Source organism: Branchiostoma floridae, chromosome 2 (genome assembly GCF_000003815.2).
Source record: "Branchiostoma floridae strain S238N-H82 chromosome 2, Bfl_VNyyK, whole genome shotgun sequence".
In the NCBI taxonomy this organism is placed as follows: domain Eukaryota; kingdom Metazoa; phylum Chordata; class Leptocardii; order Amphioxiformes; family Branchiostomatidae; genus Branchiostoma; species Branchiostoma floridae.
This window is the reverse complement of record NC_049980.1, coordinates 32,479,748-32,493,117: the sequence shown is the minus strand read 5'-3', so window position 1 is coordinate 32,493,117 and position 13,370 is coordinate 32,479,748. Positions and strand designations below refer to the sequence as shown.

General features: G+C 42.5%; 1 protein-coding gene across 1 annotated transcript; it reads right to left on the bottom strand.

Moving 5' to 3' along the window:
* Positions 1-329: 329 nt before the first annotated feature.
* Positions 330-13,020, bottom strand: LOC118404502 (retinal dehydrogenase 1-like). The gene is made up of 13 exons (XM_035803614.1): positions 12,875-13,020; positions 10,727-10,831; positions 10,188-10,328; positions 9,332-9,461; positions 8,774-8,835; positions 7,977-8,105; positions 5,180-5,293; positions 4,552-4,654; positions 3,962-4,146; positions 2,385-2,549; positions 1,731-1,888; positions 1,252-1,326; positions 330-463 (listed from the first exon to the last, which is right to left on the bottom strand). Exons 1-13 carry the CDS (start codon positions 12,923-12,925, stop codon positions 361-363), a joined length of 1,521 nt encoding a protein of 506 aa, XP_035659507.1. The 5' UTR covers positions 12,926-13,020; the 3' UTR covers positions 330-360.
* Between the last annotated feature and the right edge of the window lie 350 nt (positions 13,021-13,370).

The following is a 13,370-nucleotide window of genomic DNA, read 5'->3' as shown; positions in this document are numbered from 1 at the left end:
ATGATGGTGTCTGACAGACATCGAAACGCTGGATGTGAGAACTACTCTGGTTGTTGTTTACGAGAACTTTAGTATATGAGTAATTACCACTCAGATAAATTATTTACGGATATAAAAAGCATGATGATTTGAGTTGAATCTTTTTCTAAAATGGAAGCTACACTGCACTAGCCTGGGTGCCATCTGATAACAACAACTAGTGAGAGCTAAATTTTTTTTCAGGTTAGTGAGTGTATGGAGTTCTGGTGGTCCTTATTGAATAGCACCCAGGCTAGTGCTTCTAAGCTTATATTAAGCCCTTTCAACTATCAAGAAAGCACTATGCTTCATGTCAAATATTACCTGCTTCACCTTTATCTTTCAGTCCAAAATGGTCGACTTTGGGCAGATATAAAGGTTCCTTATAATTGAAAGCTGACTTACCGTTTTCACCTCCGTGTACTCGTGCAGAGCATATTCTCCCCTGAAATATGAACAACAGATAGGAGTCAAGAGATCTAACGTCATCACCAACAGGTTTGAATCAGGGTTGTAGCCAGCACCTGTCCTTCAGTCCTTTGAAGGAATTTTGCAGCTGGGGATAGAAAAAAGTTTTCCCCATTCTGTTCCCTGGGATAGACAAAAATTGATATGTAAAGATATAAAAAAATTGAAACCCATGTGTTCTTCTCCACCAAAACAGATACCATTGAACAGCTTAGGCTACAAGCAAATTTGCACCTCAAATGCAGGAAATAGTGTTTCAGAGGGTGTTGATTAAAACATTTTCTGGGACCCAGACCCCCTAGAAATGACGCGCAACGTCACACCATGCCTTCGGTGCCCGATAGGATTCCCATTCAAAATCAAGGGGACTGAAAATGATTTCAGGCTGGCTACAACCCTGGTTTGAATATACAGTTCCCAAGACGGGTAGCAGAAGCAAACATTATAAGGAGCGAACTACTACACGGATGGTGCCCTGGCCATGTACACTTGGAATGAGAAAACAGGTGTAATCCCCAGCATAGTGTAAAAGTTAAAAAAGAGAGTTGTCCCTGCCCGCACCAGAATGTTTTTTTTTTACTATTTCTGAATTATGAAGATTCTTACATGCCACTTGAAGGGTCCTAACAGGTGTCATGCAGCAGCTCCCCCTAGCTACAAAGCAGGAACTGCACCCCTATCACATTTAGCCTAAGAGCTCATTTAGCCTAAGAGCTAAAGCCTCAGCACAATAAGCTACTGAACCAGATGAAAGCCGATACTCACAGTTCACGGCCGTTGCCGGACATCTTAAATCCACCAAATGGCGCCTGGATCAGCCCAGGGTCGTAGCAATTCACCCTGGGGAAGAACAGGAAAATATTGGAACAAATCATATCATATCATATCATAATCATATCATATCATATCATATCATATATCATATCATATATCATATCATACACAATCATGATGTTTCACTGATGGAGTTTCCTAATGCACATCAACATGACGATTTATCGGCGATGGCACACTCGGGCATACTCAAATTGCGTTCCAATTGTTCTATAGAAGCTTGTGTGATAACAGTAGAACCCAAGAACACCTGTATCAAACGTTATCGTGGCCCAGGCATGACATAAAGACTGATATCATAGAGTAGTCATTTACTGAACTGTTAATCATTTGTCTGCTGTTTTTCGTCACTTGCAATTAACTCTTGGGCAAGAATTTGCAAGAAACTTATTATCAATATCATGCCTCACCAGACAGACCCAGCCTGCACACTGTTGGCGATAGTCAGGGCCTTGTCGATGTCCTTAGTGAACACACCGGCCGCCAGGCCGTACGTTGTGTTGTTGGCTCGGTCAATGGCCTCATCGATGGACTTGAACTTGATGATGCTCTGCACTGGTCCAAAGATCTGGAAATGAAAAAAAATATGTTACTGATTAAACCTTCAATCAAAACTTGATTGTCAAATGGTTTGCAAATTTCTGTTCTTTGCTCGAATCTTGTAGCCTCTACCAGGCTCCATGGTTCGGTGGTCTAATTGTAGAAATTAGACAAATGGGTCAATACTACGCTAGGGGAGTGGCTACAAGTCTTGAATTCACATAGGGCACAACTGTAAGCTGACTCAGGTCTGTTGCAGAGTTCTTTTTGCAGGATCCTCTCTAATTTCTACATGTTAGACCACCGATCCACAGAGCCTCAGGTAGAGGCTACAAGTCTTGAATTCACATAGGGCACAACTGTAAGCTGACTCAGGTCTGTTGCAGAGTTCTTTTTGCAGGATCCTCTTTTCTGCTGCCTTTGGCGTCAGTCTGATTTCTCCTGATAGCTGCCTGGACAAAGACTGCATACATGAAATAAATTAACACCCTAAAATGATGAAGCAAGGACAATTACAAATCTACCTCTTCCTGAGCGATCTTCATCTCGTCCTTGACATCGTAGAACACGGTGGGTTCCACGAAGTACCCCTTCTCGCCGGTGCGCTTCCCCCCGCACCCCAGCTTGGCCCCCTCCTGCTTCCCCGACTCGATCAGACCCAGGATCTTTTCAAACTGCTCCTGGTTAACCTGGAAAAAACACAACAATTTCTGAGTGGTTAAAAACATTTTAAGCTGGAGACAGCCCTGGGTTCAATTTGCATTCACATCAAAAACTCACTTCACTCAGGTATAAATGAGTACCAAGCTTCGGTTAGGGCCGTCCCTCAGATAGGATGTTAAATGGAGGCGTGTAAGGAGAGCCACATGTACACCTCGAGCAAGTTCAAGATCCCACCACACCTATCGAAAAGAGTAGGGGTCCTTCCCGGTGGCCACACCTGGGGCAATTACTGTCGTATTAAGGTCACCTGATTGGCAACGAATGGCAGCTTGCTCCAGAATTGGCTTTGTTCCTGGAGACATCTAATTGCAATCTGCATATTAATTACCTTGTGATATACCATACTGCCAAATGTAACTTCATTTGGTTGATTGATGTTCAAATCATTAAGGTTTGTCCGGAATTAAATTGGAAGTCCAAAAATCAATCCGAAGGGTGTTTTAATGTTTTATGTAACTTAATTAGTTCTTAATTCTCCCATACCTGTGGACCCTGCTCTACGCCAGACTGGAAGCCGTCACCGACTTTCCTGTTCTTCGCTCGCTCGATGCTCCTCTTAGCAAACTCTTGTGATGATTTCGTCATTCTAACTTAATATATTCCTGTTCAACTTTACTTATGTAAGTTATGTTCTTAACGTTTAAGTTCACATTTATCTGTAGGGTAACCTATATCTGTTGTGTATAAAAATGGGGTATTTGAGGATCGTTAAGTCGATGGAAGGTAGTTTCACATTGCAATATTTTGAAAAAGTTGACATTTGAAACCCACGTCGTTGACCTGAAATCTCTAAATACCCAGTTTTTACAACAATGAATTTAGGTTACCCCACTTATGAAGGTGAACTAGCCTTAATTCTCCCACACCTGTGGACCCTGCTCCACACCAGACTGGAAGCCGTCGCCGACTTTCCTATTCTTTGCCCGCTCGATTTTCCTCTTCATGAACTCTTGTGATGATTTCATTATTGTAGCTTATATATTCATGTTCAACCAGGGGTCTAGCCAGCGTCTGTTTTTCCGTCAATTGACAGAAATTTGCTGCGTCTGACGGAAAAATTTTAAAACCAATCCGTCAACCTTGATGGACAAAAATCCTTGGTGGAAGCTACAGGCGGCTCGGGGACGCCGTCCACGGCCGTAAAAGCCACACACTGTTTGTTTTGCTATTGTTATGATTGTTGACAATGTGTGTCGGCGCCCTTTCGCATACGATAATCTCATTAAAACCCGTTTTTCAAGGTCTCAGTTCAGTCCTTCTAATTAATTTTCGCTGTTTTCGCGACGATTGTAATTGGCTGACGGAAAAAAATTTCGAGCTGGCTAAAGCCCTGTGTTCAACTTTACTTACGTAACTTAAGTACTTAATTCTCCCACACCTGTGGACCCTGCTCCACACCAGACTGGAAGCCGTCACCGACTTTCCTGTTCTTCGCCCGCTCGATGCTCCTCTTCACGAACTCGTCATAGATGGCCTCCTCCACGAAGGTGCGCGAGCCGGCGCAGCAGTTCTGCCCCATGTTCCAGAACAGGGCGTGGTGGCAGTTAGCCACAGCAAAGTCAACTGTGTGGGCAAAATGTAGGTGCACATGTAGTTAGCCACCACAAAGTCAACTGTACGGGAGAAATGTAGGCAGTTAGCCACAGCAAGGTCAACTGCACAGGATGAATAGGAGCATTGAGAGGATATCCTAGCTACAAACAAACTAGCTACATTCAAACTTGTGGGTGAGTACTAACAAATTGTAGTCATGAGTATTGAAGAAAGATCCTAGTTACAATAACTATTGTTATTGGGTGGCCTGACTACTTTCTCTTTGCAGCCAGGAGCTGAATTGTGCAAAGTCAGCTGCATGGGTACAATAAATGATTTCTAATTAGTAACTCAGAAGTTTCTAATTCAAGTAATTTCTGAAATTAGTAACTCTCCCTTATTCAAACCACTGTGAAAATGCAGTCATGTACTCACTGTCTGAGTCTGCAAACACGATGACTGGACTCTTTCCTCCGAGCTCAAGGGTGACGCGCTTCAGGTTACTCTTTCCTGCAGCCTGCTGTACAATCCTGCCGATCTGTAACGTTAATGTCAAGCAATGATCGTACCACATGAGATGTCAAGTTGGGAAAAAATTACATGGTCATTTTCACACGCAAACACACATAATCATACTCACACTCACACACACACGCACACACACACACACACACACTCACATACACACACATACATATACTCATACACATACACACACACACAAACACATGCACTCATACACACAAAGACAAACACACACACACCCTCACATTTACCCTTCCAGAATGGAGACTGTTGTGGTTTCCACTGGTTTATCTTATCTCTCTGCCTGGAGAAAAACCTAACCTTTATCTGAAGGATAACCTATATCCGTTGTTTTTAAAAACAGCATACCTAGGGATATCAAGTCTATGGACGGCACAACATTTTGAAAATAACTGCAACATTGTGAAGATATTGCGATTTGAAACCTCCGTCCATTGATTTGATATTCAACAAAATGCTCTGTTCTTAAAAGCAACGGATATAGGTGACACCACAGATAAAGGTGAACTAGCCTTACCTCAGTGGACCCAGTGAAGGCGACCTTGTCCACATCCATGTGTTCAGCGATGGCTGCTCCCGCGGTCGGGCCGTAACCGGGGACAACGTTGACCACACCCGGGGGGAAACCAGCCTGGCAAGAAACATGTTCGGATGTTACAACAACAAAATTCGAGCCGAAATCAATTGATGGCCTTTTTGCTGCTGCATTGTACCAGATAGGATAATGCACTCAAGGCAGAATCCTCTGAAATTTTACCAGTTAGAAATGCTTGCCAAGACTTTTCAGTATAGAGGGGACCCCTATGCTGTGATTTGTATCCCCTATGCTGTGATATGGGCCCCTGTGCTGTGTTTTAACCACCAAAGGAGAGTTTTCTGTAGTCTTGTAACTAAAGTTGGCTATATTTCCCTACATTTGGCCCTCAAAATGTAGAAAATTGTGTTTCAGGGTGTTAAAGAGGAAAAAATTTTCAGGAGGATTTTCCCCAGACCCCTTGCTCACGCCTACATTGGGAACCAGGTGGGTTAATGCTGCACTAAGATGCCCCTATGTTAAGTTAAACCCTTCCCGCACCTGATGGCGCATAGGGCGGAGCCCATCTCTGGCCCTGCAGCCCTTGGCAAACCATCAGTACTGAAACTCTACTGTTAAGTACTGATTGACTACTAACAGTAGAATTTTAGTAGATTTTCAGTAAATCGACTTCTACTGTCCTACTGAACCACTACTGACAAGTACTACGCCTATATCTACTGTTCTTTTACTGTCAGAACAGTACTAAAATTCTACTGTTCTACTACTTGCCATCTACTGAATAGTTTGACCAATCAGATCACTACTGACATCTACTGTTCAACTACTGGCCATCTACTGAGTTATCGACCAATCAGATCACTACTGGACATCTACTGATATCTTTTGACCAATCACAGTCTTTAAATTGTCAATCTGTGATTGGTCCATTTGTACTTCAAATGTCAGTTGCATTTTGGCTCCATTTTTGAGATGGAGCCAGCCAGGGTAAGATGTCTGCTTGTCTCTCTGTGTGTAAACTTTATCTATAAAAACTCCAAGACAGTTTTGAAGTTAATGGTAATGAAGATTATGGTAAAAATGAAAAGGAGATGCTGTGAAGATTATAGCAAAACATAAAGGTAGGAAAATTTAGCAAAAAAGTTACTTCAAAGTTTAATATCCCCCCCCCCCCCCCTCCCCAGCCAGTGTCAATTGAAATCAGACATTAATTAATGATTGTTTGGACAAATTGATACATGACATGTAACATATACTGTAACAATGAGACTACTTATGCTCATGACAATTGCACACCCCCCTCCCCTCAGAGTGACCTTGAAGTTCATACACAGTAACAATGAGTCCACTTCTGCCCCCTCCCCCCAGAATGACCTTGAAGTCCATATACTGTAACAATGAGTCCACTTCTGCCCCCCTCCCCCATGCATGCCTGACCTTGAGCAGGTTGTTGCAGAGAGTGTCTCCAGGTTGGTGAGAATTGTTGGATGTGACAGGCAGCTTCTGCACCTGGTTGGTGCCCAGGTTCTGTTTCACCAGTTCAAAGTTTATACCCCCTCCCCAGCCAGTGTTAATTGAATCAGACATTGATTGTTTCAACAAATTTATAATTACATGTATCATTGTCCAATTACCGGCTGCAACAATTTATGAGTCCACTTCTGCCCCCCTCCCCCCAGAATGACCTTCGTTGTTCATATACTGTAACTGCAGTTATTTAGACAAATTCATACATTGAACAAGGCACAGCATACTGAGTGATCGAAACGGTAAGTTAAATGTGAATAGTAAATGCAACAGCATGTATCAGAGAGAGTAAAATGATTGACTGAGTGTTTACCCCCATTCTCTAAGCCAAAGTCAATTTGATATTGTATCAAGCATGGATTATTTGAACATTATACTTAGTATCTTATCAATGTGCATACATGTAACACTTGATAAGAAATTACTTCTTAAGTTAAATGATGTAATTACTGCTAATGTCCATTTTCTGCTTTTGTGCTGAGTACTTGCACATGTTCTGTGTTCTCCATGAATGCTTGAGGGTCATATTGTTTACAATTCTTGGATTTACTGTGTGTCAGTAGATATTTCGTAGTCAGTGTCAGTAGATATTTACTGTCTGTCAGTGGATATTTAGTAGTCATCTACTGTGTGTCAGTAGATATTTAGTAGTCATCTACTATGTGTCAGTAGATATTTAGTAGTCATCTACTGTGTGTCAGTAGATATTTAGTAGTCATCTACTGTGTGTCAGTAGATATTTAGTAGTCATCTACTGTGTGTCAGTAGATATTTAGTAGTCATCTACTGTTTCCCCAATAAGTATCTACTGATCATTTACTGATTTTCCACTGAGTATTTACTGTTTTTCTACTACGTCAGTACTGGAAATTTGCATAAAGTGTGAATAATTAGTAGATATTGACAGTACTAGATAGTTACTATTCAGTAGATAGACAGTAGATTTTTCAGTACTAAACAGTAGTCGGCCAGTACTTAACAGTAGATTTTCAGTACTGGTGGTTTCCCAAGGGCCGGGCCACACAATGCAATCATTACAGCAAGGGGCTAGTCCACTGGTAGTGGTGTGTGTTCAACTTCCATACTCTTTCCCGAATGCTGAGTGCTGAGAAAGCAGCATTTTTAAAGTCTTTGGTTACGACTCGGCCAGGGATCGAACTCACGACCTACCGAATGCAAGGCAACCCACTTTGCACTGGTCAATTCCAAGATGCCCCTATGCTGTGATAAAATCCTGGTGAGAACACTGTACCTCCATGAAGAGTTTTCCCATGTAGAGCGCTGACAGGGGCGTCTGCTCGGCAGGCTTCATCACGATGGTGTTCCCGCACGCCAGGGCAGGGCCGATCTTCCAGGTGAACATCGACAGGGGGTAGTTCCACTGCAAGGAACAGCAACAGGAAAAATGTTCAGAATCAATCTTAGGAAATCATGTAGGGGGAAGGCCCACTTGGGGAAACAGCAAGAAGAAAAATTTTCGTTCCTCATGGTTCAATGCCAATCATTGCCACCAAAGAGGAAAAAAAACTCTAAATGCCTTTGAAATACCCTTGTTTGATAAGGCTTCGTGCAATTATGTTTGAAAAAACATAACACTTAAATTTTAGGCAAGTGAGAAATTGTTTTGGGCAAGAAGAATTTTTATGTACTGGCTTGCCTGATAGGAAAAGCAAATTTTAGAAAACTTGTCGAACCCTGCAAAAATCTTCATAGATGATTTCACAGTAGCCAGAGGAATTTGCCGGCCAGAGCGTTACGATTTCCACACCTCTAGCAAGTTAAAGAACCCACCACACTTATCAAAAACAGTGGCCGGGGTCTTTCCCGGTGTGAGTGGTTCATAACCTACAGTCCTATGGCCGTACCTGGGGCAATGTCATATTGGGATCACTTGAGTTAGTACCAAGATGCAGCTACTCCAGACCCTTGCGATTTAGCCTCGCCTATTCTAAGCAATACAGCCCCTGGCTGCAAAGAGAGAGTAGTCAGACCACACAATAATGATGATGATACGCTCAGAGTCTGGTATAGACAAGGGTGAGAACTTACAGGGATGATCTGTCCACACACGCCGACTGGCTCGTGTCTGGTGTAGCAGAACATAGGACCATCTGTTGCAAAATAATGAATGAAGAATGTTAGATCTTCTACATGTATCTATCTTATTCTTTTAAGATGGCTTGTTGATGGCACATTTTGTATCATTGTTCTAGCCAACCTGAAATTTTTTTCCATCTCCCTCCGATTTTGAATAGAAATCCTGTCGGTTCGACATGACGATCCAAAGGGGTCCGGGGCATGCTCCCCCAGGAAAATTTTGAAATCTAGACCCTCTGAAATGCTATTTTCTTTATTTAGAGGGGCAGATTTTGCTGGTAGACTCTGCTTGGTTCTTTGCATGGCACAGCAAAACTTTTGTCTGTCTCCAGCTGCAAAATTCCGGACGGACGCTGGCTAGAACCCTGCACCATAATGATATAAGACCCAACTAGGAGACTATACTCGGTCAAGAAATAGTTTATATTTTACTGCCTTTCGATTGCCAATGAACTTTGCTGTGGGACACCCTTACATATCTAAGCTCAAATTAAGTAAAGCTTTCCCTACCTGCTGGGATAGTTTTTCCGCAGATCTTGTCGCACCATCCAGCGTAGTACCTGATGACATTGATGACCTCCCCAAGGTCGGCATCGTAGGCATCCGCAAACGGCTTCCCGTTGTCTACCACCTCCAGGCTCTATGGAGTACCAAGCAATGTGAAGAGAGAGAATGGTTTGAACTACGGGTGCTGTTACCAGTACGATAAACTAGCGCTGGTAAAAAACTGTTTTTTTCTTATTGGAGCAGTCTAGAAAAACTGGACCTGAAAAAATTTAATAAAAAGATCTCAAGATTCTCATGAACAGTCTCAAGATTGACTCGAAACATCTCAAGATTTACCACAAAATCTCAAGATTTTTAAAAATAAATCTCAAGATGTTTTTATTTTTTAACGAGGCTTGAAGAGGCGAGAATTTTTTTCACAAAATATCAGCTACGTAAGTTTAAGCTGTAATAGGGGCTACAAATCTGTCCAAAGTGCTCTGCAAAGTTCAATAATAATCTGCTTTATTTATCTGCTCACTGTTATAAGTTTCCTAATCTCTGAGTAGAAAAATGTTTCCCTACAGCCAGGTACACCTGGTCTCTCATGATCAGGTCTGCCAGCTTGTGCAAGTTCACAATTCATGGTTTGTAGAAATAGCTCTTACTGGTAGCAACTTACAAGTAGGAGGGACAAATCTTAGGAGATTGAGTGAGACAAAAGTGTGTTACATACAGCCAGGTAGACCCTGTGCCTCTCAATCAGATCTGCCAGCTTGTGCAAGTTCCAAATCCATAGAAATAGCTCCTACTGATAGCAACTTACTAGTAGGAGGGACAGATCTTAGGAGATCGAGTGAGACAAAGGTGTGTTACATACAGCCAGGTAGACCCTGTCCCTCTCGATCAGATCTGCCAGCTTCTGCATAAGCCTGCCGCGCTGCGATGCATCCATGGTCCGCCAGGGGGAGCCGAGTTTGAACGCCGCCCGGGCTGCGGCAACAGCCTTGTCCACATCTGCCTGTAGAGTGCAAATGACAGAAATACTTTGCATCTAAATCCAATAAGTAATTCACTTCAAGCACCTGTCACAATATTATAGCTGACCATGGCTGGGAGTAAATCCCCTGTCACACATACATGTAGCTGCATGACCACGACCTCCCAACTTTTCCCATTGACCATGTTTAATGTGACAGTGGGCAATCCTATTTACTAGTTGTTGAATGTCATCTGTGCCAGCCAACAAAATTGAAAAAAAAAAAAGTTGGGAAAGTCATATTCTGCAGATGTATTCTAACCTATGTTTTAAACTGCGAAAACCACAATAAAGCTCTCATCTCATCATCATCATCTATTTGTCTAAATTTCCAGCCAACATAGTAAACTACCCCACGGATAAAGGTGAACTGGCCTTACCTTGTCTCCCTCCTGCACGTCAGCCACCTTCTCCTCAGTGGCAGGGTTGTAGACAGGAAAAGTTTTCCCGCTCACGGAATCAACATATTCATTGTTGATGAAAATCTGCAGAACAAATATAAATTATTTTTCATTTCACTTAGTATCATAGAATGATATTTCATTTGCAACTAAGAAATACACAATGTCATATACATGGCTGAAATGAGACAAACATTTGTTAAAATTCATTAAAAATAGTCCAAAGTTTTCATTCATATGTATTATTTGACTCTTGACATTCCTTATGTACAAGTATGCTCTGACCTTCGTCTTTAAATGGTGGTGACACCGGACTCAACTTGAATTTGTTAAAAAGAAAAAAAAAATAGTCCACAATTTCCAGAACTTCATGTATCCTTAAATGTGATCTGTGCTTGAAGTAAACTAGCCTATAAGCCACCTGTTATGAATTTAACGGCCATCTCGAAGCAGATATCAGGAAGGTAAAATCTGACACTATTCGCCTGAATGTTTGAAGTGGTTTTATTTATTTTCCTGGTTTATGTGGTGACCTCCCCACTGCAAATTCATAACAATTATGCCAATATGCGTTTCCGTTGAATTATTACTGTACCAGTCCGACCCTTAAATTAAGCCCCCGCCAAGTTCATTTATTTATTCGGAAATGTGACAATGACATTACACAAACTCTCAGGCAGCGTTGCTGATAATGGAGTCTACAAGCAGGGACAAATACACAAGAATGGTAAATTAGTACAATGGTACTGAAGGTTGCTTGGAAAAACATTTCAATATCATACCAAGCGAACCAGCACTTCAGACCGCCTAATCAAAAAGTAAACAAGTTTACACCATGCTGACGGCAGTATGCAAACCACTGACAAACTCAAGAACTTTGCTAGCCTGGTTATCAGAGTACAGCGCTAGCCGGCCAAAGGTGTTATGTGGAGTAACTACCCGGGCTGGCAAATTCGACTTATGGGGCATGTTGCTAGGGGCTCTACCCTGGAAGCCAGCCAGGATGGGGCAGCTAGGACAGTTTATTGGGTGGCCCAAGACAGTCAGGCCCGCCCGATCTCCTATTAGCGCCCCGGGGAGTTTAAGCCTGATGAGTCCACCTGCCATTATCCAGGGACAAGGGTAGCTATAACTCCTTCAGGCTTAAACTCCCTGAAGCGCTTATGTGAGATTGGCGGGCTGACTGCCTTGGCTCCCAGAACAAAACTTGCTAGCTACCCGGTCCTGGCTGGCTCCCAGGGTATAGGGGCTCAGGAAAGACTCAAGCCGCTGAGCGCTGTTCTCTGGTGACCAGGGTAGAACTTTGCAGGTTTTCCCTTGCCTGGGCTTTTGACTTTGAGAGCAGCTGAAATGTGAGGGCATTCACCCCTAGCTTTGTGCAAACAGAGTCAGGCCAGAGGCCACAAGTAGGTCACCCAGCCATCAGTTGTCTCATGTCTGTTCACTGGGACTCAGTTTACATCAGTCTTTACTATAGCAATGTCAACACACGGTTTGTGACTATGGTCTGTTCTTGCAATAGTTGATATACAATATATATAGTTGATATATTGTGTGCAATACTACTAAAAGTGCAACTGCATAATGCAACAGGCCACGCTTCAGGCTGTCACAGTTGAACTTAAGTTGACCCCGTCAGTGCTCACACATGTGGTGAATCATTAAGTAACTCCCTCTACTTGAGTTCTAGATCCTGTTTGGAGAAGGAAAACTTTAGCAGCACTAACTTCATCATAGCCTACCACTGGTACATTCAGCTGTACACTGACTGGAAGTTTACAATTTGACAGCATAACGTTATGGAATATTTCACCGAAAATGTCCAGATATCATACACAGAGTTTCCACATCCTGGGTCTACAATTTGATGCAAATGATGTGACTGAAGCATTCAGCGTTTGTCAGTGACGGCTTCTAACGTTATGTCATAAATGTTACGAAAGCAGTGTAACGATTAACGAAAAATGTCGCAACACAATAGAGAAAGAAATTATATTATCCTTTCTTCGTACAAGAGTTGTATTAAACTGCATCTAAGATTTTTGACATGGGGGCGGGGCTACGCAATATACACTGATAGCTGCAACGTTAGCAAATGGTTTTATACTGTGCGAATGTCAGCCCTACCTTTGTGAACTGTATCTCTGGGTTCTTGATCGGATCCGGCATCTCAGACATGGCTGGGAGAAGTAACGTTACAGGAGTGGGGGTGACGGGAAGAAATGAGGAGGTCAAGTCTTCAGCTATTAAAACGGACCAGTACAAACCAGCTGGTGGTTTCAGCGTGGGTGAACTTTTGACCCAGTTCCCGCGGATCAGCTGATAGATCACGTGACACGCATGGCGCTAACACGTTACCTGATTGGTGGAAGGGGACAAGGCGGGACAGATGCAAAATCGGATGGACAACGATGGTGAAAGTGAGAAGAAAGTGAGTACCTACTCTCCAAGCAGAGGCTAGGCTTTTTTTTACGTTTTTTTTTTCATTCGTATTGTTTCTTGAAGTCCGCCAGCCTTTTGACTATACAAGATACAATACACAATAGAAAGCCCGATAAAAACGACTAAAAAAAATTTAAAACAACAACAACAAAAAAAAACAGCCGGAACCTAACCTCTGCTT